General features: G+C 37.1%; 1 protein-coding gene across 1 annotated transcript; it reads left to right on the top strand.

Annotated features, from left to right (window-relative positions):
- Nucleotides 1-27,274, top strand: TSPAN8 (tetraspanin 8; the record flags this gene model as incomplete). The annotated part of the gene is made up of 8 exons (XM_079714962.1): nt 1-60; nt 7,670-7,732; nt 13,552-13,689; nt 15,130-15,204; nt 15,303-15,410; nt 19,198-19,296; nt 21,424-21,507; nt 27,221-27,274. 8 exons carry the CDS (start codon nt 1-3, stop codon nt 27,272-27,274), a joined length of 681 nt encoding a protein of 226 aa, XP_079571088.1.

The raw sequence follows: 27,274 nt of genomic DNA, 5'->3' as shown, positions 1-27,274 counted from the left end.
ATGGCAGGTGTGAGTGTCTGTATAAAATATTCTATGTTTATCTTCAACTTCGTGTCCTGGGTGAGTGTTTTTCTTGTAATTATCAATTTTATGCAAGAAAGGGGATCTTGATATAAATATCATAAATGAGAACAGACTCTGCCCTAGAGAAACAGAAGAGGAGGAGAGTGTATTTTCCATTTACTTGTTTGGATATGTTTGTTCTTTCTTTGGTTATTTCAGTAATTGAAAATGAGCCAATGACTCAAAAAAGTGCACTTTGGGTTCTGTGGGGGTAAACATTTCATAAATGTTTTGATATTGTTACAAAACAATCACAGAGGGAAAAAAATACCCCTAACTAAAAGACAATTCTTAGTTGTATATCATTCAGGCCTCCCTAGTTTAAGGACCCTGTGGGAAAAATCTGATTTGATTCCATTTGGAGCCTAACTCCTAAATTCTAACCTTTACATCTGGGTTTGAAACAGGTGAATGGTGGGGTGTGATGAGAAAGACATGAGAAGAGGATCATTTTCAGAGATCCAAAGAAGAAACAATGGTCATGCTAAACTTTAAAGAGAAACAGTAAAATTACTTAATCATGGAAAGATTAAACTAAGGCACTAGTTTTGTATCAGAAATTTAAAGTTAGTATTTTGATGTGTCATTGCCCCATCTTTTAATCAACAGGGTTTGTGTTTTAGCCAGCTCTTATGTTTCTCTTGAAAGTCTGCAGACATAAGAAATAACAAATAAATTGATAAGCAAAATCTAACATTGGAAAGTTGAAAAATGAAATATGGAAAGGCAAAATGGTTAAGGGATGTTGGATGTTGGGATGTTGGAAAATTGATGTTATCATTTGTAATATAAATGATGCCATTAAAGATTGTTCAAAAGTAAGTCAATAGAAATAGCCCAAAATACTTAAATGAAAAAATTATTTTGTGTACTGGATTTTAAAATGGCTTATGCAGTATAAGCAGGAGAAAGTTCTGGTTTTGTTTTTTACCTGGTTATCTTTAGTAAATAGGCAGCTGGTATCTACATGTTGGTAAATATCTGTCCTGTTAAAATAATGATGTACTTAGCTAAACTTAAATAGATGAATATAGTCTTATTGTCTAGAATGACTTTCCATTCAATGTCAGTAGCCTAATGAGTACAAGTGATATATATTGGTAAAGTAAGTAAGTGAGACTATAAATAAATAAGATAAAATAAGAAAGGTTTGTTCTTTGTACTTCCTCTTTTCCTTAGAAAAATGGGCTGCTTTTGCAAATACTAAATGAAGCTCATGAATATATGCCAGATTTTAAAAGTTTGTTCTGATAAATTTCTTCCCTTGAAATATTTTAAATTGGTTAAACATTGAGATTAGAATATAAACAAAGAAATTCCTATGTACTTTGGCTGGTTTTGCTTTTAACTTTTTATTGTGGAGAACCTCAAACATTCACAAAATAGAAAAGGATAATCAACCCCATCATCCAGCCCCAAAAGCCATGAAACCATGGCCAATCTTTCCTGGTTCATATTCTCATCCACTTTCCCTACCCCATATTATTTTGAAGCAAATCCTGGATATACTATTTCATCTGTAAATACTTTAGTGTATATTTCTAAAAGACAAATAATTCTTTTTTTGAAAAAATGTACCCACAATGTCATCACACTAAAAACTTAATAAGAATTTTAAAATTGATTATCAAGTGTCTATCCAGGGTTCAAATTTCCAATTGCCTCACAAGTGTTCCTCTTTGAATCTGAATACAAACAAGGTCCATGATTGTGATTGATTGGTTGATATATCTTTTATGTCAACTCTCATCTTTAGGTTCTCCATCCATCTTCATCTTTCCCCCACCCTGGAAGTTTTATGTACTTGTGTGTTTGGTTTGTCCTATTGCATTTTCTGTGATCTGGATTTTGCTATTTGCATACCCATGGTATAGTTTAACATGTTCCCTTGTCTTCTGTGTTATCTCTAACTTAGTAGTTGCACTTGGCAGTTTGATAAGATTCAGGATATTATTTCAGGGGATTGGGTACATGCTTATAAGTGATATTTTGTTCTTTCATCAGGAGGTGTATACTGTCTGACCATCTCACTTTTTGTGATGTTAGTAGCTATTGATGCTTAAGAACCTCAACCCATCAGTTCACTGAGTTTCAAACTGGTGACATACTATTTCTATCATTTTCTTCATTTACTAGCTGGAATACTTTCAATAAGGAGAGATTTAGCATTTACTAATTGGTTACCATTAGTGCCCAGTTTTTATTTTTTAAGAAAGGCAGCATAAATGTTTCTTACTCTTTACTCAACAGATTTCAAAATGATGAGTTTATTTTCTGGTACCATACAACAGTGATAAGCAAGTATTTCTTTAAATATCCTTATGAAATAATAGATTTAAATACCATCACAGTTCTTATCCTCATTGATGTGCAATTTATTCCATTTTTGGCCAATGGGAGAGTCTTCAAGTTGGCTCCTGAGTCCTTTTGATGTGACCCTAATAACTTTGATAACTTCTTCACTATTTGGGATGATAAGATGTTCCAGGCTCACTTCCCTATTTCCTGCCCCAGACCTGGAATCAGGATTTCTCCAAGATATCTGTTTCTAAAAAGCTGCAACCATTGTCTCTTTATGATGCAGAATATATATGGGCCATTTAAACAAACTGAAATATAAATATGCTAATAAATGCATGGCTTCTACTTTAATAACGTCTCAAAGTCTTCAAACTAGTAGCAGTCCTCAAATTATGAAATAGTCAAAATATATCCATGTTGTATAAAAACAGCATACAAAGTGTTGATGGCTGTTTTAAATACATCAGAGGTCAGTATTTCATTAAATAGCTAATGAATAGCTATTCAGTAGCTAATAAGAATTTGAAACAGATCTGAATTTTAAACTGAAATGAAAAAGACAGTCTAGGAAAGGGGTATGTTATAGGTTCAGGATTATAAATTTGATATAAGAGTACAAGGTGAGTTGTGGACATCTGTACAATACTGTACCCAGACATTGTTACTGCTTTCCTGGAGAGCTCTGATTATTTTATGATTACCGTTATCTCTGTTTTTCTGATAATGAAGTCTTTCTGATGCTATGGATTTCAGTTAGATATTTCTGACTTCCCTTAAAAGGCCTTGTTCTTCCCATCAGCATAGTGATGGGACCTATAATCTTTATATGAGACATCTTGAGTAAGAGCAACAGTTGTAACGACCAATGATAATTTCTCAGCCAACAGGTGACATCAATATTTTCATTCAAAAGTTAGAGCAGGAGTCTGTGAGGTTAGGGAACCATTCCTATTTCTACTCTTCCCTCTACTCCCAGCCCAGAGTTCTCAGCTGGAATTTTATAATCCTTCATAGGAAATTAGCAATTTGTCACATTTCTAATGTTTACTTAAGCAAATATTTTACGGTCCCACTGATGTGGTTTTCTTGTAGACATCCATGGCCTTATGTTTTCAAATGAATTCTTTCTGGTGTAACTTTAGAGAAACTAAGCCTTTGCAAAGTAGGGCCAGATGTTGGAATATCTCTAAAATATGCATATGTTCATTTAAGCTAAACATACCAGTTTCTTTTGTGAGAGAACTTGAGATATGCCACATAAATACGCAGTGATTTCTATTTGTTAGAATTAGTAATTGAAGAAAAATGTGAGAAAGTAAAAATCATTCCTAATCACTCATGCTAGAGTTTGATGCAAATTAGAGTGAATTAGAGGTGCGGTAGATAATAGGTAAGTCATAGGTGCAAAACCTATTTCTCTGAGTCTTGTGTCAAAACAGATAAACTGCCCACATTTTCTTATGCTCCTCTTAGATAAGTCAGGCATGGGAATGTGTGGATGCTTGGAGCGTCTTAGGGGTCTGGGTAAGCATGGAACACAGGGCCTTTAGCCCACAGATTCAGTGGAACCATTGCCAGAGGTAGAGAGCTGTGGAAAGGCTGGCTCTTTATGAAGGAAAGCAGAGTGACGTAACATTACCAAACCCAAATAGGGGAACGTAGAAGGAGCCAAGCTGTAAAGCCAAAGGTGTTAGCAACTGAAGGAAGCCAACCATGAAGAGTTTTGAAGAGAGCAGAAGGAAGTCAGGAATTGAGAGAGTTCAGGAACCAGCATTTCAATGTCATCGTTGTACTTTATATGGTACCTGGGACACTAGATTGGTTGTGCCGAGCGCAATGAACAGAGTTGAAGCAGAGCAGACATAACTATGAGACAGGATAACTGAAAAATAGGGTGCAATTATATTTCATTCTGATTGATGAAATCCCCCAAGATAGACTTGACTGTGGCTGAAATGTGTGAACTTTCTAAATACAGTGGTTGCCTGCCACTGTGCAGTCAGCTTGGAACTTAAACAGTGACAAAGACACTGGAGCCCAGAGGCTAAGAGCTGAACCTCAGCTCCTTCACCACCAGCTGTGTGGCCCTGGGGAAATTGGTTAACCTCTCTGTGCTTTATAGTTCCTTATCTGTAAAATCGGGATAGTAGTAATATCTAATTCATGGGTTGTTGTGAAGTTTAGATGGGTTAATACATATAAAGAACTCAGAATAATGCTAAATAAATGTTTAAGAAACAGACATTTCAGCCATCATTGTACAGGCTTTTGTATGAGTCAGGAGCATGAAACCACTCTGCAGTGATGAATAAATTCCAATTTGGATTTTGAAACAGAGGAAGAAATAAAATGGCAAGAATTATGATAAGACAGAATTTCTTCTATCATAAATTAGAAGAATGGAAAGTTGATTTTGAAGAAACAGGCAGACTGAGATTCAAATCCTGAATCTACATTGCTCTGTGGCCTGGAACATGTTCCTTGATTTTTCTTTGCCTCAGTCTCTGCACTTGTTAAACGAGGATGGTAATTTTACGCAGCAGGATCAATGGTGAAGATTAACTAAGATACTTTATGAAAGCCTATGTCCAAGGACTGACACACAATAATAATTCAATTAATGCTGTTTTCCCAATTCCAACAATCATATTGATTTCTAATTTAAAAATATTGGAATCCGGTGTGATAGTATTTTAGTCCTACTCTTATCCTCCTCTGGCCTCGTGGGGCAAGGAATCTGTGGGGCTGGAGGGAGATGCTCACCCTGAGTCTGGCCCCCACTTTGGGTACTTATCTCAAAATACAGTCACATTGGGGATTAGGGTTTCAACATATGAATTTAGGGGCACATAATTCAGTCCATAGCATATTCATAAGCAAACATCAATTATGTAATTTCTTAGAATGCTGGCTCAGACCAACTGCATCTTAATTTCATAAAAAGAAGGATGTCCCATGAGAGCTGAGTGGCAACAACAGTGACTTTCTTCAAAAAGAAACCAGAAAGGGGTAGTGGGGAGTAGGCCTAGTAAGTTCTGCAGTGTCCACTGATGGCTAACCTGGTGGCGTAACATATCAGCTAATTTCCTTTTACAACCTTATCAACAGAAAGAAGGACATACTTAGATGCTTATTTCTTAATTCATACTCCAAATTATTTAAAACATTATAAAAAGATCAGGGGCAAACCCTTAAAGCCAAACTGGAGAAGGGACTCAAAGAACAATTATGATGATCAATCTTATAACAATTGGGATAAAACAGGTTAGTATCAATCATGGCTCTAGACTGATTGTTCTTGATAGAAAACCAATTACTTTTAATTAATTTAATTAGCAAATTATGATACATTTCTTAAAATATTCTCATTGATAGTTTTATAAAAACATCAGATTAAGATGATAATCATAATAGCTATTCAGATAATGTTATTTTCATTTAAAGCTGAAAGCCAGAGTGACTATTAAGACAAACAATGTAAATCTACCTGTGAAAGGAGAAAAAAGAGAAAGAAAAATATCAGTGAACAAATTGGAAAAACAAAAAATCCAACTGTTATAAAATTACTGAAAATCACAGAGGGTCTCATTATCATTTGATATAAATTCTTGCAGGTTTATTTATTAACAAAGAACCACTAAAATGAGCATTTATCTCCATCTGCAAATGAAATTAGGATTTAGTGGAAAAGAGGAAAAGAAATAAGGAGAGTTTTCAGGCTCTAAAGCTGTTTATTCAAAGATTTGCAGTTAAAAAGAAAGATTTGCAGTTTATAGTGTGTGCGTGTGCACACCTATAAGATAATTAAGTTGTATAGGTGATTTGGTGATTTGGCAAAGAGCTCTTTGGTAAAAAGCTTTGCTTTTCCATTGCATTTGTTGTTTTGCAGGAGTTGAAGCATGTAGTAAGGGTGGGGCTAGATTAGGAGTGCTGCTGGATTTTCACCATGTGACCGTTGTTATCTCTTGGGATCCCAGTTTCTTTGATCTGAAATGAAGGGCTTGAACCTAGATGAATTTTGAGATCTTTTAGGGAGCACAGGTTCAGCTGCTCTTTGCACTCCCTATTGCTTTCACAAAGCCCCAACTCTACTCCCAAAGCAAACGTAATGAGAAGCCGGTAAGTGAAACTGCTGTTTGGGGGTTTTGGGCATGTGGCCCAACCATGCATGAAAGCAATGATACTACAAAGCCATGGGGTTTGGAGGACTCAGGCATATCTCTGTCAGAGGACCCTAAGGCCAGAATAGTCTAGAAACTCCTCCAAAGTCTACTGCTGTGTCTGGTATGTTACCGAGCTTGTTCTCAACATCTCTATCTAATAATAGATCTTTGATTTTTTTTTTTTTGAGGCCACAACATCTATACCTTAAAAAACAAAACAAAACAAAAAGCTGAAAGACAAGGTTTTTTTCTTACATTAAAGTAAAATGTGTTTCACATTTTATGTGTTGGTCTTGGTCCAAATTAAATAATCTGGTAAAGTCATTAAAGGAATTTAAGACTTTAAATACTGTTCCTCATTGTTCCTCTTCTCTGGGTAAGCTTTTCTACCTAAAAGAGCTTATTTTGGGCTTCCCTGGTGGCGCAGTGGTTGAGAGTCCACTTGCCGATGGAGGGGACATGGGTTTGTGCCCGGATCCGGGAAGATCCCACATGCCGCAGAGCAGCTGGGCCCGTGAACCGTGGCCGCTGAGCCTGCGCGTCCAGAGCCTGTGCGCCGCAGCGGGAGGGGCCACAACAGTGAGAGGCCCACGTACCGCAAAAAAAAAAAAAAAAAAAAAGAGCCTATTTTTAAAAGAGCTTATTTGGGTACAAAAAGTGTCGTAAACCCTTGTTGCTTAACTGCAAATTTTGTCAAATGTTCTGCTGTTCCCTGTACATCCCGACTTCTTGAATCTTGAAGGAACGTTTGGTGATTAATCAGTTATTCCCTTCCTTTATCGTCTAAGACAGCTTCTCAAAGACAAACCTAGAGGCCCAATAAGGATATTTTGTCTTTAAACTGTTATTACTTATCTTTTATATGTTAAAATCTAGCAGAAACGCAGTTAAGAGTTGAAACATGGAAAACCATCTTTCCCCTCCCCTGTAGTGGATGGAAAACAGATTATTCTTATCAAACTTTCCCATTACAACAGAACATTTTAGCAATTATCTACACATAAATATGCCTCATTTATGTCTTTTAGGTTGTAATGGTAGAATTAATGATAAACCATCGTTACCACATGGCTAGAGGTGTGCGGAATTAGAGTTGTAGTTTATCTTAGGCGTACTCTAACGTTTTTTTCTTTTTTCTGCAGCTATGTGGTGCCTCAATCCTGGCAGTAGCAATTTGGCTACGAGTTGGCAAAGATGGTCCAGAGGTAAATAAATACAAGTTTCTCCGCTGCCAAAGTAGTTTATTTCTCTTATAATGATGAAAGTAATGACAGTAATAATAACAAAATATTTCTATAGCATTTCCTTAACTGCCTCATGTAATCATCTGTGCTGATCTGTGATTTTATAATTTAATTAAATTTAATTAATCAAAATTACCCACTATGTGTCTGGCACTGTGCTAGGCATTGATCAATCCTTCTAGAGAATGGAGAAGATGTTATTCCCCTAATAGGAAGATGGCAATGAAAGAGGAGGTGGGAAGGGGCCAAAGCAGAAATTAGCCTCCTTTGTTATTTGCTGAAGTGCAGCCTGAAGTTATCTAGAGGATATAGACTACCTTGCCTCCCCACCAAGAGCAATTTTTGTACAAGGTATTGACAATAATTTGGCTGATTCCCAAGGTGGGGTAGTGATCCAAAAGAAAAGAAGGTGAGAAGTTCTCTTGGAGAAGAAGAATTTGAATCTGTGTTTTAAAGGCAGCAAAGTACAAAGATAGTTGGTAATTACTTGGGGCACTTGGTATTGAGGGTAACCCCTTGTAACAGCAAGAGGCTGGTCACCGGTGTAACTCAGCAGTTGACTGGCGATCAAGCCTCCTGACATCAAGATAAGATTAGCATGATCCCCTGTGCCCCACCACACAGCGTTCCATGGGTGTCAAAGGTCTTACCAAGATTTCTGCGGGTCTGGAGGAAGTTTAGTTCCTACAATTAATTCTAGCTCTGGTCTTCGGATTCCACACACACTGTCTCTGTTCTGTACCACAGTGTCACAAGTGTGGAAAGAGTGTGTTTGGGGGGGTGGGAGAAGGGTGAGCATGTGGGAGGGTTGGTCTGTCAGTTTCACTTAACACGGTGCCTGGCACCATTTCCTGGCTCCCCTGCTTCCATTCTCCCAGCTCGCTTCTTCCCAGGGGCGTTCCGCCCCGCAAGTTACGATTCTTATCTCACGCAAGGCAGTTACCTTGTTCTTTGTTATCTGGGCTCTTGCCACTATTCAGGCTCACGCTCCTAGGGCCTTTTCGAAGTATTTGCCTAAATAAAGTTTCCCTCTCTAAGAGGAATGTTGATTCCTATTTAATAATTATTAAGATATTATTAAAACAGAAATTAAGGTAATGCATTTCCTATTAAAACTTAAACCACGGTGCAGTTACATGCCATTGGACATAGCCTAGTTGAAAGAAATATTAAAAGCAAAAGCAAATTGACATCTGTTCTGATTCCCTTTTTAAAAGTATTTTTTTTGGACTTTTTTCCTTGCTCTCTCACTCTGTTTCTCTCCTTTTCCTTCTTTCTTTCCTTCCTTCCTGCCTTTTTCCCCTTCCTTCTCTCCTTCCCTCTCTCTTTTCCCTTTCCTTTCCTTTTTCCCTTTCCCTTTCTTTTATTTTCTCTTCTTTCTTTTATTTCCTCTTCTCTCTTTCCTTTTCTTTCCTTTTCCTTAAAATTTGCTTTCTACCATTAGAGAACCCAGAGAATCACAGTGGCAATTCGCTGCCTCTTCATTCTGTGCCTCACCATGGTGAAGAAATTGAATGGGGGATAGGTGTGGCAATAGTTGGTAACATTCTAGTCCATCAGGATTTCATTTGTTGTTTTATAGTGATATAAATATATCTGTGACTTCTTGATGCCCTTGGACTCTGGGATTTGAGTCCTAGAAGAGTATTTGAAGATTCTTAGAATCATTTAGAAGCTGATGTTTGACTTTGGGACTCAGAGCACAGAGATTAAAAGCTATTGATTTAGAGGGTGCTTTGGGCTTTTTAAGATGTGTATGCAACCTGTATTTTATTTTTAAATTTTATTTTATTTCTGTTTGATATGGGAACATTTTACTTCCCCCCAGTGCTTCTGGTAAACAAACTTGGTGTTTAGTTTAAGAAATCACACACATTGAATGTATTAAAGAACTGTTGTCCTTGAGAGGGTGTTACTATGAATCTGGGGATAAGAATGACTTAATAGAGCTAGGCAGCATCTTTAGTTACATTTTGACTCTTGTGCTCTGTCAGCCTCTAACCCTAAACAAAAGTCAGTATCTTCCAGGACGATTTTAACCAGCTTGACTTACGTGAAATTGGCTTGATTTATTTTTATTCAAAGTCAGTGACAAAGGATCAAGACTGTGCAGAAAACTGAATTTTACTAGTGGAAAAACAGAGGAAGAAGTTTTAGAAGGAGAAACCTGAGTGCAAACACAGAAAACAAGGATGTCAGGATGTCTTTATGAACATCTTTTAGCAAAGCTTTTGGTGCTAAAGTGTCCCTTAGGGATGCCTTGTTCTCCATCAGGATGAACTCAGCCCTGCATGAGGCAAAATGTATGCACAGCCATCCTTGTCCCAGGAGATCCTTTATAATCCAAAGAAGACCCTCAGCCCTCTTCTTCAAAGTTCAGCCATGTCCCTTCCTGTAGAAATTCTCCCCTTGTTCTAAGACACACACAGACAGTGTTCATTCAAGGCAGCTTTTAAAACTCTGCTGTCTCTCCCCTGGAACAAATACCTGAACTCAGATTTCTGTTTCTTTTCTGAATAAGAATAGCCACTTGTTGGGCTGGACTTGAAGCAGTGATCCTCAGGTAGCCAACACATAGCTTTCTGGCCACTCTGGCAGTGGATCACTCTGCCCAGATCAGTCTCAGAGAAGTGCCTCATTAGCTGCCAAATAAGTGCTGGCTGCACTATCCAGGTCTCACTGGTAGGTATTTGACCTACTGTTTCTATATCTGGACTGACTAACCAAGTCTTCATAACTCAGCCATTAAGGCTTGAACTGTCTTAGATACCTTAGGGTTTTCCTGCATTGGCCACAATGTACTAGTGAAGCAGTCTTTGATGGTGAGTAGATAGAACGGGGTTACTAATGCTGCTTTTTTGGGGGGTTTTTTGTCATTACCTATTTTGACTCAGTTACCATGCCTGTTTATTAACAAAACTGATTTCATAGCTCCAGTCTTAACAAGCAAACCAACAACAACAACAACAAAAGAAACAGAAAACCTGAAAAAGAGACAAAAAGAAAATCTTTAGGACATAACCCAGCTTTCTAAATATGTAAATCGAAACATTGTCTGTAAGCATAGACTCTTAGAGACAAAGGAAGCCTTAGGTATCACAGAGGCTGATACCTTTATAAGTGAGAAACTGGAGCCCAGTAGGGTTAGTTGACTGTTCTATGTTTAGAAACTTAGTTATTTATAAAGACTCTGGAATATAGATTTTGGTTTTTAGTGCTCTTACAACTTTAGCATATTCCTTCCTCCAGATTATCAAATAAAGGTTTTGTCTAGGCTATGAGTTGATATAAAAAGTCTTTTAAAATGTAAAGACCATGAATAGTAGTGTGTGTTTGTTTGCTTGTTTTGTTTTTTATTTTGGTATTTCCTGTTAAAGGAGCTGGTCTACATGCTGTGCAGCAGATTCCAAGAGGCAGTCTCTGAGCTAGTGTAAGACCTAGTGGTCTACCTAGAAATAGCCCAGTAGATAGAGGTCATAAGAGGTAGATGGACTACACATAGCACTCAAATATACCAGAGGCACAAGGTTTCACTTTTTAATTGTGATTTACTTCTGGACATATCTGTAGAGCAAGAGATAGATTGAGGCTAGGTGTTATGAAAGTGATAAAGAGTATACATGTGGGGGAGAGAAGAACCAAATTATGCAGAATGGGTAGCCCAACCATCATAATGGGCCCTAGGATATTTTCCTCAATATCCCATTACTAAATAGTCAAAATAAAGAGTTTCTGGAAGACTCTATAGACTATACTTCCTGGGAAGAAGGAGATAGACTTGATATGGAATATTAGAAACTAGACTTATTTTATTTTCTTAGTTTAAAATTTTGTTTGTTTTGGCAAATGTATAGACCTATGTAATCACTATTACAATCAAAATGCAAAGCATTTGTATTAACTCACAAAAGTTCCTTCATATCCCGTTGCAGTCAGTTCCTTCTTTCCTTTATACTCTGCTCAAAGGCCACACTGTTCTGATTTCTATCATCATAGCTTAGATTTACCTATTCTTTTTTATTTATTCCCCAAATGGATACTTTTTAACATTGAAATATAGTTGATTTACAATGTTGTGTTAATTTCTGCTGTACAGCAAAGTGACTCAGTCATGCATATATATTCTTTTTCATATTCTTTTCCATTCTGGTTTATCACAGAATATTGAATATAGTTCCCTGTGCTATACAGTAGGACCTAGTTGTTTATCCATTCTATAGATAATAGTTTACATCTGCTAATACCACATTCCCAGTCCTTCCGTTCTCCACTCCCCTCCCCCTTGGCAACCACAAGTCTGTTCTCTATGAGTCTGTTTCTGTTTCATAAAAGTTCACTTGTGTCATATTTTAGATTCCACATATGTTATGTCATATGGTATTTGTCTTTCTCTTTCTGACTTACTTCACTTAATATGATAATCTCTAGGTCCATGCATGTTGCTGCACATAGCATTATTTCATTCTTTTTGATGGATGAGTAATATTCCATTGTGTGTGTGTTATATATATATATATATATATATATATATATATATATATATATATACATACACACACACATATATATATATATACACATACACTACATCGTCTTTATCCATTCATCTGTCTATGGACATTTAGGTTGTTTCCATGTTTGTCTATTGTAAATAGTGCTGCTATGAACATAGGGGTGCATATATCTTTTTGAATTGTAGTTTTGTCCGGATATATGCCCAGGAGTGGGATTGCTGGATCATATGACAACTCTATTTTTAGTTTTTTGAGGAACCTCCATACTGTTTACCATAGTAACTGCACCAACTTACATTCCCACCAACAGTGTAGGAGGGTTCCCTTTTCTCCATACCCTCTCCGGAATTTGTTTTTTGGTAAACTTTCTAATGATGACCATTCTGACCTGCGTGAGATGGTACCTCATTGTAGTTTTGATTCACATTTCTCTAATAATTAGCAATGTTGAACATCCTTTCATGTGCCTGTTAGGCATCTGTATGTCTTCTTTGAAGAAATGTCTATTTAGCTCTTCTGCCCATTTTTTGATTGGGTTGTTTGTTTTTTTGTTGTTGAGTTGCATGAGCTGTTTGTATATTTTGGAAATTCATCCCTTGTGAGTCGCATTGTCTGCAATATTTTCTTCCATTCCATAGGTTGTCTTTTCTTTTTGTTTATGGTTTCCTTTGTTATGCAAAAGCTTGTAAGCTTGATTAGGACCAATTTGTTTATTTTTGCATAGATTTACCTATTCTTGAATGCCATATGAATGGAATCATACAGCAATCACTCTTTTGAATATGGTTTATTTAGTTCAATGTAATGTTTTTGAGAGTCACTCATATTGTTGAGTCTATCTGTTTGAGGAACTTAGGCTTTATAATTTAAATAATTAAACTGCCATAAAAACATACTTTATGATGCTACTGTCAGGTATAAAACACAAAATATGCAAATCAAAGATCACATCATGGGTGAAACTACCGGTCTTTCTAAGCTTTTTAGAATAATTGATGTTTTAAAAGCCTATTTCATTTCTTCCATCCAACGTCCAATATATCATCTTCAAAAATATAAAATTGGAAACATTATCTGGACAAGTAATACCTCAATAGAATAGAATGTAAGTGCCTTGAAGGCAGGAATTTTTGCTTGTTTACGTCCTTGAGGTATCTCAAGGTCCTAGAACAGGGCCTGGCACAACAGTAGTTACCCAGTGGATATTTGTTGAATAAAAAACATCAAGAAAAGGGATTTTCTGTCATTGATCTTTTTCATTTTCAGATTCTCAGTCCTGGGGATGCTACCATTAACCCCTATATTGCTGTGAATATCTTGATTGTTGTGGGTGCTATCATCATGATTCTGGGTTTCCTGGGATGTTTTGGTGCCATGAAAGAAAACCAGTTCATGCTTGTTTTGGTGAGTTTTCCCGACAAATCCCAATACCCAACCTTCAGACTTTAAGGATTATCTCCCATCCCCATTGTCTGTCAAAAGGACTTGCCAAGATTGATGAAACTCTCTCACTTTTGTTTAGAGGGTTTGGTTGTGGAAGCTAATATATTTATCTTAGATTAGAGGATACTGTGAGAGAAGACAAATTTTAGTTACTCATTCAGTCATTCATTCAATTACTAAGTACCTGCTATGTGCCAGATACTGTGCTAAAAGATACATAGGTATGAAAACAATTAGAACCCATTAGGGAAGATTGACAAGTAAACAATTAGCAACACTGAAGGTGGCCCAAGAAGAGAAGGGCAAGGATAGAGAAGGGAACTTTCAAGCCAGAAGCAGAAGTGAATATGGTGTTTGTATGGGTGAGTGTGTGATGAGCTTTCCAGGGAAAGGACCTGGCAGTACAATGCTAGCATGTTTGGGGAACTGCAAAGCCTTGGGTATGGCTAGAGAGTGCAAGGGCTATTTTCAGTAAATAATGGAAGATGGGTCTGGGTGTGGGCTACAGTCAAATCATAGTCCATGCTAAGAAAATTGTAAGGGTGTGAGATAATCAAATTTGTCCCTTAGAAAGCTTCAGGGATAGATTGGGTTGGGATAACCCACAGATATTCACTTTTAACACATATACAGTAGAAAATAATAAATGGGTGTAGAAAAAACTGTTAGAAAAATTCATCAAGTATTTACTAGATAGAAATCTCACATGAGTTTATCAGAGCTCATCTAAACTTGTTTCTCTGATAAAAGTAGTATTGTGTTAGTCCCTGAACAAATAATTTTTAACTGATGGTTTATTATGAGGGAAGGTAAAGATAGAGTTTTAATGGGACTCTAATAGCATCCCTGGTGGTTGCTTTTTGATTAATAAGGCCTCATTTGCAATTTGGGGAATTTAATTACTTGAGGAGCTTGTTTTAACAAAAAAACTAATTTGTGGGATCCTCCAAAAGTAGGATTCAGTAGATCTGAGGCAGATTTCAGGACTCTATATTTATAACAAGACCCCAGGTGATTCTAATAGTGGTAGAGATGTTTTGTATTCAGTTCTGAAGTTTGTCTTGAAGTTTGAGTTTGTGTTTGATGAAGGACGAGAAAGATCATATTCAAATAACTTCATCTAAGTTTTCAAACTTCCCTCCATTCAACATCATACCAATGCATACAGTCCTATCAATCGATTTTAGTTTTAACCATTTTCCTTAGTCAGTCTTTGGAGAAAATGTTTCTGAGTAGTAATGACCCCAATTTTGATTCTTGAGGAAAAGGATGGAATAAATGAAGAGTTAATACTCCAACTGTAATATGATCCCAACTGCAGAAAGAAGCATGGTGCCAAAATGTCCCTAGATGTTACTGAATGTACTGGGTGTAATATATATTCCTTTTCTTTTCTTTCAGTTTTTCGTAGGATTGATTCTGATCCAACTTCTGCAAGTGGTGGCAGGTATCCTAGGAGCTACTAACAAATCTAAGGTGTGTACATGTATGATACTTAATAATCTTGGAAAAGTCTGAAAAATTGACATGCTACCTCTGGCATGAATAATTTAACAATACTTTTCAATTTTCAGACTGAACGTGCTCTGAATGAGACTCTCCAGACTAATGTACATCTTTTGAGTGCAACAAATGAAAATGGAAAACTATTCCAGAAAGCCTTTTCTGAAATTCAAGAAAAGGTAATTAGAATTTGTAAGTTATCTGGAGAGTTGGACATAGTTCTCTGTTTACTTAATTTTTAACAGGTGTATTCTTTAAAGATTGAAAAATGTCTCTCCCTTCTGCAGATTTTGACTGATTATTCTGTCACTATGCCATAAGAAAAATCCAGGAATATTTCTAATTTTTTTCCCACCTTCTTATGAAGTTCTGAGGCAGCTTAGGACAGAGATTAAGAAGATATGTTTATGAAAGATTAAGCCTTGATTAAGCCAGATCAATAAGGGTTTTAATGTTTACCATTTAGAAGGATAGTGTGTTTGGGATGCTTGGAGTTTCTCTCTCTCCTCTGCCTCCATGCCCACGCTTCTCTCATAAAATTAATTATAGCTATCATTTATTGCTACTTAGTATGTACCAGATTTACATTCAGTAGCTCATTTAATTCTCACAACAACTCTATGAGATGGATAATATCGTTATCCTCATTATCTTTATTATACAGATGAGGGGATTATGACTTCGAGAGGTCTGACAGCTAACAAGTGATGGAGTTGGAATTTGAATACAGATCTGTCTGACTCACTAATTCTTTTTAATCAGTACAGTAGCCCTTCCAGTATATATGTATGTATGTATTTACTTTGGCTACTTCACTGTCTTCAGGGTGAAGTCAAAATTTGGGCAGGTATTGAAGGTATTCTACTATCTGGATCCTACCTAATATTTTAACTTTACTAAATACTACTCCATGAAGAAAGCACTCTAGTCCAACCAGGTTTGTTTTCTCAGGATCTCTTAAACAAATCTGCCTTCCTGACTTTGCATCATTCCTCATCCTTGGAATGTACTTACTACTTTTCTTTCTTTACAAATACTACATGTACTTTGAGGTTTGACTAAAGTATTGCTCTGTGAAACTCCTCCCAACCACATCTTCTTTACTCAGAATTTCCATCATATTAACTACATGTAGCATTTATTTCACATATGTCATAGAAATCCTCCTAATCTTAGAGGGGAGCTAGATTTTACAGGACATTTAACCTGACTTCTCATTAATTGAAGCATTTTATGTTTATGTTCATACACCCTCTGATTAAATATTGAAGAGCTGAAAGTTTGCCCATTTTTGCCCATTCCATCCCATTCCCTTTACATCTAAGTCTGATGATTAATGTGTTCTTTCTTAATTTGAAACAAAATCTCCCTCCCTAGAATTTATATCATTTAGTCTTAGTTCTTCCTTCTGGAATTTCAGAGGAAAAAAAATCTACTCCTACATATTGCAATTTTTTCTTTGAAAATGGCTTCTTGTATGACTTTAAAAGCTTTGATTTTGAACTTGTTTCTTGAACTATTTATCAGATGACATTTTCCCCAGAGCATTCCCCGGTTCCTATTTGGATAGACCCCAGCTTGTAAAAATTCTGCTTAAAGCATCATTTCCAGGAGCTGAAACCTGATATGATTTAGCCTCTGTTTAACTTCCTCTGTGTTGTGTTTTTCCTAGCTCCCCCAGAGCTGTATTCCTTGATTCTCTCTCCTCCAGGATTATTCCCACTTTAGAGTCCAGATTAATCCAGGTTTAAAAGCAGGAAGAATTTAGGCAACTCAGTTTCTCCACTGGGTGGGACCAAGCATCCTTGATCTTCCCTGCTTGCTGATCTAGGACAAAATGTACTACAGGTAACCACTGGGTCTCTAGGTTGGGTCCTGCATCATACTTGTTGCACGTTGTCCCTGGTATCCAAGGTCTTAGTGCCAACCATAGGGTTTTAAATGTTCTGTTTGATGTAGCACAATTCTGAATTACTTCTGCTCTTGTACACAAATTCTGTGCCTGAAGCTCCTTGGGTTCCCAGGACTATGGTTCTCTTTTATTGTCTATTCTGTCTTTTTTTTTTTTTTTTTTTTTTTCGGTACGCGGGCCTCTCACTGTTGTGGCCTCTCCCGTTGCAGAGCACAGGCTCCGGACGCGCAGGCTCAGTGGCCATGGCTCACGGGCCCAGCCGCTCCACGGCATGTGGGATCTTCCCGGACCGGGGCGCGAACCCACGTCCCCTGCATCGGCAGGTGGACTCTCAACCACTGTGCCACCAGGGAAGCCCAGAAATTTCACTTTTTAAACCTCTCATCTTTTTTGAGTAAAAGTTCTTTAAAGAGACCTTGACTCTCTCATGAACTCTCTGGAAGCTTCTTTTCTAAGACCTAAGAAGCATAAATCTGATTCTGCCCCTCTCTTTTTTCATTAAAAACTAGAAGGTGAATTTTTTATATTCTCTCCAAGTTCTTCAGACTTTTTCATTTGAAACTCTATTTTTTCTTTCATTAACATGAAGGCCAAAATGGAAGATTCCTTCATGTTTGTTTCTTCATTCAGGGAGTTAGGTGAGGTGACTTATACGATATTCTAGTATAAGAAACATCTTAATAGTGGTTTCAGAAGAATGTGATTCAATGTATTGACAACGTTTTTGTCTTCTCTCGTGACTGTTTTTCATATCTACTTTTCATCAAACAGTTAAAATGTTGTGGTTTGATCAGTGGAGCTTCTGGCTGGGGAAATAATTTTCAATACTATTACAAGTCATGTGAATGTCCAAGTGCATCAGATTCTTCTTGTATAAAGTATGATGGAAAAACTATTTACAAACAGGTGAGAACAAATCAAATTTGGCACAGTAAGTGCTTCTGTTGTTTTTTTTTTCCACAATGAAAGTCTCTACAAAATATTAAATTGCAGCAATTACAATGGGAATCATGATATAAAAGTCCCAGGAATTTCCCAAATAAAAAAGAAATCTTTATTTAAAGATAAAAGTGGATATAAAAAATGAAAGTATTTTATTTCTTCTATGAGTCTGGCATCATTTAAATTCAACTTTAGTAGATCAAAGAAACATTCTACTGCAAGGGGAGGCAAAGTACAAGCTAACAGATAAAAGTTTATTTTGTCCTCTCTTTGGCGACTTTAATCATTATTCTCCTCTATTTTTCTATTTTAACATAGGTCTTAGAAATCTATATTTTCACTTTAATTTTCAAAGTAAAGCTTTCTTTTTCTAATCAAAGTTTCTCTTTCTCAAGTAATTGTATTGGGTGTAAAGAAATAACTTGGGCTTTAGAGGTTTCCGCTCTGGTTGTTAAGTGTACCTACCAATTTGCCTAATTATTGCTCCAATTGAGAATTTGCCACATGCCTTTAAAGTCAATTGAAAAACTTGGGGGACTTCCCTGGTGGTCCAGTGGTTACAACTCTGTGCTTCCACTGCAGGGGGCACATCCCTGGTCTGGAAACTAAGATCCCGCTTGCCACTTCGCACAGCCAAAAAAAAAAAAGAAAAACTTAGGTTTGTCTTTCATATGTTGCAGATGACATATTTATGTCACTTGCGAATGTTAATATGTGGATGTTACATTTCTTATTATTGCTTAATTCATCAAACATTTATTGACCACTTCCTATGTACTGGCCTTTTACCAGTTGCTGGTAAATAAACCTAAATAGGGCGCAATGTCTGCACTCACAGAGTGAATGCTTTAATAGGGAAGAGAGAAAGATAATTAGGCAACTTCAATCTAGTGAACTATTGGTATTTCTTGGATAGGACCAGGCACAAGATATGATGGGACCCATTTAACTCAGTCTTTGGGGTTCAAGATACAGCTTCCTGCAGGACATGATATGTCTCTTACCATAGGGCTTTACATAATTTGTTCCTTCTGCCTGGAAGGAAAGTGTACAGAAATGACAGTTGATATTAATGTTTCATTTATTTGCTGTTATTCTTCACTGCTTACTAGGTGTCAGACAGACCTTTGCTGGAATCAGACATGCTTGTGGACCCTCTAGGAGATTATAGTCTAGATGAGAGAGAGATACATGAAAGCTATTATAGTTCAGTGAGTTAATTTCTGTAATCCCTAAAGAATATTTTCAATCTAGCATTGGTTTAGTAATGGCTACTGAGGTTAATTATATATTAGGAAATAGAAAGTATCTCAGGGGAAACGTCTCACCTGTTGAGTATCACATCCCTTTTACTAATTTTATCAAAATAAAGGAGACTGTTCTGAAGGGAAATTGCTGTTACTAGTATTTAAAGTAACACATGGGGGAGAAGTTATCTATCAGATTACAGAGCTACCATATCTTTTCATCATCAAAGTAATATCACTAAAATTTTTCATTATTAATTTTTATATTCCTCCCTTCTCTCCTCCTCTCTATGTAATTTTAGTGACACAATATCCACAAGAAGGAGGGGAAATAACTATGGTGTAAGAAAATGTAGTTTCCACTTAGGATAATGAGGAAATTAGTAAATTTAATTGTAGATTGCTATCTGTGTCCTGTTAAAAATTCAACTCAAAGATGTGTTTCCTCAGGATAGATTTTGAAATGCCCTAGCATTATCCTGAAAAATAATAGATATTCCCTCCAAATTCACACATAATTCAGCTGAAGATAGACTTATGGCTGCACCCGTTTCCCAAAAGGAAGATCATAAATTCATGAAAGACTTCCATCTGCCTTGTGTCACTTGCAAGAAGTCTGGAAAAATAAGAAATCTGGAATGGCTATAATTCACATTCTCTTTTCCCCTCCCTTTTGCCAAGATAACCTGGTTATCTAGAGGGGGAGGGGGGAGAAAACCCCTAAAATATAATGAATGTGACTCAGTAGATACCATTAATCTCATAGTTAATCTTAGATGAGGTAATAATTTCCTCTAATGTTTACCACTTTGGATCAGATGAGAATGGAGAAACCCATTACATTCAGGAATGAAGGGGAAGAGACAGTCTTAACCTCACAGAGAACTTTTATTTTATTTAACAAATAGCAATATTTTTTTAGTCCTTTGCACATATAAGACCATCATAGGGATGATATATTTTCTGGCAATACAGACAATAACACTATTAGATTGTATATTATTTTTCCATTTTTAAAATTATTCATATAATTTACAATTGTTGAAATTTTTAGGTCTTGTCTAAAACATGTTAAGCTTGAAATTTCATGCTGGTTTGAATAAATGTTTAAAAATGTGGCAGAGAGGCAAATTTCTAAATTCTCTTTTTTGTCTAAAGTAAGAGCATAACAGTGGACATAATGATTTTTTTTCCTCTTTAAGGTAAAAATAACCCTGACACATATTAAGGGATTTTTGAAAAAAAACTTGTTTTAAAAATGAAAATGTAGGGACTTCCCTCGTGGCTCAGTGGTTAAGAATCCACCTGCCAATGTAGGGAACATGGGTTCGATCCCTGGTCCAGGAAGATGCCACATGCCACGGAGCAACTAAGCCTGTGCACCACAACTACTGAGCCTGCACTCTAGAGTCCGTGAGCCACAACTGCTGAGCCCGTGTGCCACAACTACTGAGCCTGCACTCTAGAGTCCATGAGCCACAACTACTGAGCCCGTGTGCCACAACTACTGAAGCCCGCGTGCCTAGAGCCTGTGCTCTGCAACAAGAGAAGCCACTGCAATGAGAAGCCTGTGCACCACAACGAACAGTAGCCCCTGCTCGTTGCAACTAGAGAAAACCCGCAAACAGCAACGAAGACCCAACATGCCAAAAAATAAATTTAAAAAAATTTTTAAATCATTTAAAAAAATGAAAATCTGCACTATAATTAGCTGAAACCTCAACAAGGGAACACTCTGCTGCAAGTTACAAACCTAAAAAATACACGGTCAAGGTGATAACAGCTCTAAAATGAACAATCAGAAGTTAGGATAAAATGAGTATTTATAACTAAATAGCCCTAGATTCAGTAATTAGGTAGTTGAAGCAAAACTTTGTTCCTCAAATGCTTCCTAATGTATGAACAAACCACAACAGTTATAACCTTTCGGAGGGGGGAAGGAGCTTGGAGTGGCGGGAATAATCCAATTCCTTTCTGTTGAGTATGTTCCTTGATAGCAATGTAAAAAGTTAAACCAATAAATAAAAATTTGTACTGTACTAAAATAAGGTCAAAATTTGACTAAAAGTAATTTTTTAATGTTTTTAACAGTCATGCTTTTCTTTGATAAGAGGCTTATTTTCAAGACGTCTTTCCATAGTTATTGGACTAGCGTTTGGACTGGCAGCTGTTGAGGTATAGTATTATCTTGTATTATTAATTCTTTGTTTATTCCCTTGTTTGCTCATTAATTTTTCTAACAAATATTTATGAAGAGCCAAATAAAAACCAGGTTCTTCAGAAAAGCACTGGGTACCAAGTGCCCAAGGCCCAGCATCTGCCTCTACTGGCCTTGGGTCTGGGGAGGGGATTATAGTCTTAGGAAATTGGCAGGACAGAAGCTATTATTTCTGAATGATCTGTCTCCTGGGGGAAGAAGTTGAATTAATTTCCACACAGCTCTTAGTCCCAGATATCCTTTTCCCATTGAAAACTAGCACACGTGTTAATGTTTCCTGAAGTTAGAAGAAGCACCAAACAAAATGAAAACACAAGCTTTACAAGTTTTTAATCCCTCTTTCTGATTTTGAAACAGAAAATAGAAACTGAGCTCAAGAGTGTGGAGAACTGTTTTCCTGCTATTCTAGTCTAGAGAAATCTAACAAGTTCTAAAAGCTTGTTGACTTTGATTTTTCTCACTGTAAGGACTATGGACTCACTTGGAGAAGTTTTTAACGACGCTCTGCTTGAGGTTTCTGCATTTACTCTCATCAATTTGATTATTGACTTTGAAAAAAAAAAATCCTGTGTAGGATTTTTATCTTGCTAGACTCTGCTGGCATGGTGTTTTCAGAACCTGAAGGATTTTTTTTTTAACGTGGCCTGAAATTCTTTGCAAAAAGATGAAATAAAACTATTTCAGGGAAGTGTTTTTGTAATCATCCCAGATCTTGCTAATTTAGATATCAAGTGAGTCAAATTCACTCACCAGTCCACGTCAGGGCATTGGCAAGAATCCTAACGATGTGAGGTGTCTCCCTAGTTAACGCCTCTGCGGGCTGGTTTGCTCAGCTAAGTGACTTCTACTTCACTCTCATGAAATATTGTGCAATGTTCTCCTTGGGTTTTTTGGTAGCTTTTACCTCTTACTTGTGCCACATCACTGTCAGAGAGTAATTTTAGCTGAGATTGAAGCAATTTAGTGTCCTAAGTGGTCTTTTAGGTTACCAGTGGAATTTCTCAGCCAACCATAAGAGAAAGGGCTGGAACTATGAGAAGCAAATTGGGCTATAAGCATGACCTCCTTGTAGCCCAAACGAATAGGTCCAAATATGAAGCATTTTCTGTTGGTAGATGCGGCTGTCTTCCTTTATGTCCGATATATGACCAAAGTCAATTGGTGCTGTGCGTTAGGTCTGTTTCTCTCAATTCTACCCACTGTAAAATGTCCTTTGTTTCTCTGCTTTGTATTTTGGGTTTATGCTAATTTAGAAATATGAGTTAATGGCTGTGGATGTAAGTGAGCAATCACACATACGTACTAACACATCCATAAACTAAAACACACACATGTGTTGGTAAAGTAGACTTTAAATGAGCCAGCTTTAAATGAAGTATTCAGGACTTCCCTGGTGGCACAGTGTTTAAGAATCTGCCTGCCAATGCAGGGGACAGGGGTTCGAGCCCTGGTCTGGGAAGATCCCACATGCTGCGGAGCAACTAAGCCCGTGCACCACAACTACTGAACCTGCGCTCTAGAGCCTGTGAGCTACAATTACTGAGCCCATGTGCCACAACTAATGAAACCTTTGTGTCTAGATAGAGTCCATGCTCCGCAACAAGAGAAGCCACTGCAATGAGAAGCCCGTGCACCGCAACTAAGAGTAGCCCCTGCTCACTGCAACTAGATAAAGCCCACATGCAGCAACGATGACCCAACACAGCCAAAAATAAAATAAATTTATTAAAAAAAATAATTGAGGTATTCAATGTAAGTGTCAAATTCCATCTTAGACTCAAATTCAGACAATTGACTTTGGCCACAACCCACAGATGCTTTTAAGAAGCTTCTCAAAAGCAAAGCCGGGGAAAAAAGGACATAATCAGCTGGGAAGATTGATGTCTCTCATATCATAGCCAAAGACATTGCCAAGAATATAAAGACATCTGATGGAAAATAAGGTTACAAGAGGAATAGCATTTCAGTATTTTATGAAATTGGTATACTCCATGTGTTTGTTATATATTTAGATATTCTATTGGTTGTTCTATATATATATATATATATATATATATATATATATATATATATATATGAAAATACCTTACTGAAAACCTTTCATAGAGGAATTTTTAGGTATAGAATTTACATGGTAATATCACAAAATATAACCATTTCAAGTTATGCCAGTTAAGTGTGATTTCTAGACTTTATGTAGATACGATAAATAGTTGGTTCAAAGAACTGTTTGAAATTTTTTTTCGTTCACTCTCTCAATAGAAAATCTGCCCTCCCTCTGGGATTTGAAGAGAAAGAAAAATCATTTTGTATTCCCTCTCATTTTTACTTAAAAAAATAGTTTTGAAAATAGTCTATAGCTAAGATAGCTATTCTATAAAAACGTATCCAAAAAATGTCCATCAGTCTGTCTTACAGTCTTTTTTTTTTTAATTTCCATGTCTCAGTCTGTCAATAGTCAGTTTTTTTTTTTTTTTAAGATGTTGGGAGTAGGAGTTTATTAATTTATTTATTTATTTTGGCTGTGTTGGGTCTTCGTTTCTGTGCGAGGGTTTTCTCTAGTTGTGGCAAGCGGGGGCCACTCTTCATCACGGTGCGCAGGCCTCTCACTATCGCGGCCTCTCTTGTTGCGGAGCACAGGCTCCAGACACGCAGGCTCAGTAGTTGTGGCTCACGGGCCCAGTTACTCCGCGGCATGTAGGATCCTCCCAGACCAGGGCTTGAACCCGTGTCCCCTGCATTGGCAGGCAGATTCTCAACCACTGCGCCACCAGCAAAGCCCTGTCTTACAGTCTTAATACTAGTTGCCTAACACTTAGGCCCGTCTACATTCTCTTTTCCCCAACTTCAAATTCAAGAAAACATAAAGATATATAGACAGAAAAATACTTCTAATAAATATTTTTAAGAAGCAAATATCTCCCTGCAGAAAATACATTTAAACTATCTCCATAGAAAAATATCATATGAAAAAAAAACACCCTCTGACGTTTACACCTTTGGCTTTAGTCTGTTTAGGTATAGTCTCTGATGGAATGGCCAATAGTCATTGTGAAGGCTCTGTTAAGAACATATACCTGAGGTATTCTTGTCAGGTAGGATGCTAGAAATCTATGCAAAATGCTTTATTTTGTAAGAAAATGTTATCTATAGACACTGGAATTCTCATTATTCTGCATTAACCAGACTATCATATCTCTCCTTATTTGACTGCAGCAACTTACAAGCACAAAAAATGATCAGCACTTTCTCTCCTCACTTTAATTAAGAAGAAGAAGAAAAAAAAAGCCATTGACACTGATAGTCACCACTTTGTAGGATAAAAGTTATCCTGACAGGAGGTCCCAGGAATGGACCCAGGAGTGGTCCCAGGAATGGAGCAGTTAAAAGAGAGAAAAAATAATTTTACATTTTTTAGATGGCTTCAGAATATGGGGAGCGTGTGTACATTACTTAGCAAGTTTATCCTGAGTCTTAGCATACATTACTATAGGATGAATCTCTTAATTATTGCCTATTTTTACGAACAATGATACATTTTCTTTTCAGAGGCAGTGAAATGCAAGAAAGTATGGTATTAACTGTCTAGTCTGCTGATGAAAGCTGGGCTTCTATTTCACGGATGTAACAGTGAAAGATGATAGCTGCCTTATCCCACTGTTTTGCCCATTTTCATTTTTCTTTCCTGATACTCATCTCCCAGACTTAAGGCTTGGGACAAAAGCAAAAGACTAACTTGTAACATTTTCTCCGGTCATTCAAAAAGAATGACTTCTAGAACATTCTGAATGAAAGTCATTATTTTTGCAAAGAATTGGTGTCAATATTTTTTAAGATTTTTTGACTTGCACTATTTTTATTTTTATTTATTTATTTTTCCTGACTTCATTTTTATTTTATTTTTTTATTAGTTTCTGCTTTATAACAAAGTGAATCAGTCATACATATACATCTGCTCCCACATCCCTTCCCTCTTGCGTCTCCCTCCCTATCCCACCCCTCCAGGCGGTCACCAAGCACCAAGCTGATCTCCCTGTACTATGCGGCCGCTTCCCACTATCTATCTACCTTACGTTTGGTACTGTGTATATGTCCATGCCTCTCTCTCACCTCGTCACAGCTTACCCTTCGCCCTCCCCATATCCTCAAGTCCACTCTCAAGCAGGTCTGTGTCTTTATTCCTGTCCCACCCCTAGGTTCTTCATGACATTTTTTTTCTTAAATTCCATATGTATGTGTTAGCATACGGTATTTGTCTTTCTCTTTCTGACTTACTTCACTCTGTATGACAGACTCTAGGTCTATCCACCTCATTACAAATAGCTCAGTTTCGTTTCTTTTTATGGCTGAGTAATATTCCATTGTATATATGTGCCACATTTTCTTTATCCATTCATCCAATGATGGACACTTAGGTTGTTTCCATCTCCGGGCTATTGTGAGTAGAGCTGCAATGAACATTTTGGTACATGTCTCTTTTAGAATTATGGTTTTCTCAGGGTATATGCCTAGTAGTGGGATTGCTGGGTCATATGGTAGTTCTATTTTTAGTTTTTTAAGGAACCTCCATACTGTTCTCCATAGTGGCTGTACCAATTCACATTCCCACCAGCAGGACTTGCACTATTTTTAAAGTCTTTATTGAATTTGTTACAATATTGCTTCTGTTTTCTTTTTGGTTTTTTGGCCATGAGGCATGTGGGATCTTAGCTCCTGACCAGGGATTGAGCCTGCACCCCCTGCATTGGAAGGCGAAGTCTTAACCACTGGATGGCCAGGGAAGTCCCTCAATATTTTTTTTTTTTGAAGGAAAATATATTGGGCAGCAGTTCTCATTTGAAAGGCATTTCCGGGAAAGAATTAGTAAGCAGGACATCTCCGTACAGTAGGAGCACTGGAGATGACTCAACATAAATGGCATCTCATCCTCTCCCTGACTCCCCTCAGAGGAGGCTGGTGGAGAGGAAACTTTCTATCTGCAATACACACAGGTTCTGTCATTTCTACATCAAAGCCACAGCATGCCACTCACCAACTTCAGAGCCAATTAGGGCAAGTGCTGGGGTCCCTCATTCTTGGCAGAGCCACTTAATGAGATGGAAATTATGCCCCAGATTTTCAGCTGTACATTTTCACTTCAAAGGAAATTCCTGAATGATGCTATTCCCCTTCAATTTAGAAGCTTTTTAAGAAAAGGGTTACTTTTTCTTTCATTCCTCTTGGCGATGCCTAAAAATATGGCAAGAGAAATTCTAGACTCCTTGATTTTTATGTGGATGATCTAAACCAGATGATTATAAGCTTTTTATAGAAGCAGTAGGCATCTTTAGACCCAGAGGCCTGAGTTCCCCAGAGTTCCATGGCCATGCCCTACAGAAGGGTGTGTGTATTCCAAAAGGGTGGGTTGCTTCAGTGACAGCTGCTACTGCACAATCAAATAGGGCCAGTTAGAGGCAGACTGCTAACTGAAAACCCTGATTGAAACACAAAAATACTGAGTGCTTTCTCAATGTTAGAGTCTCTAATTTCCCAGGAAGAGAGATGACTTAGATAAATAACATTTGAATTGTCAGTAGCCAGAATCTTTTCATATACAATGATCTTTTTATTTATAATACATCTAGTGTTTTACTTTAAATTCCATGTTAATCCTCTTATTTTATTTTCTAGGTACTTGGTCTGATATTTTCTATTGTCCTGTACTGCCAGATCAGGAAGAAATAA

Source organism: Hyperoodon ampullatus, assembly GCF_949752795.1.
Source record: "Hyperoodon ampullatus genome assembly, chromosome: 11".
Lineage (NCBI taxonomy): Eukaryota > Metazoa > Chordata > Mammalia > Artiodactyla > Ziphiidae > Hyperoodon > Hyperoodon ampullatus.
Note: the sequence above shows the minus strand (reverse complement) of the source record. Positions and strands in the feature narration are given on the sequence as shown.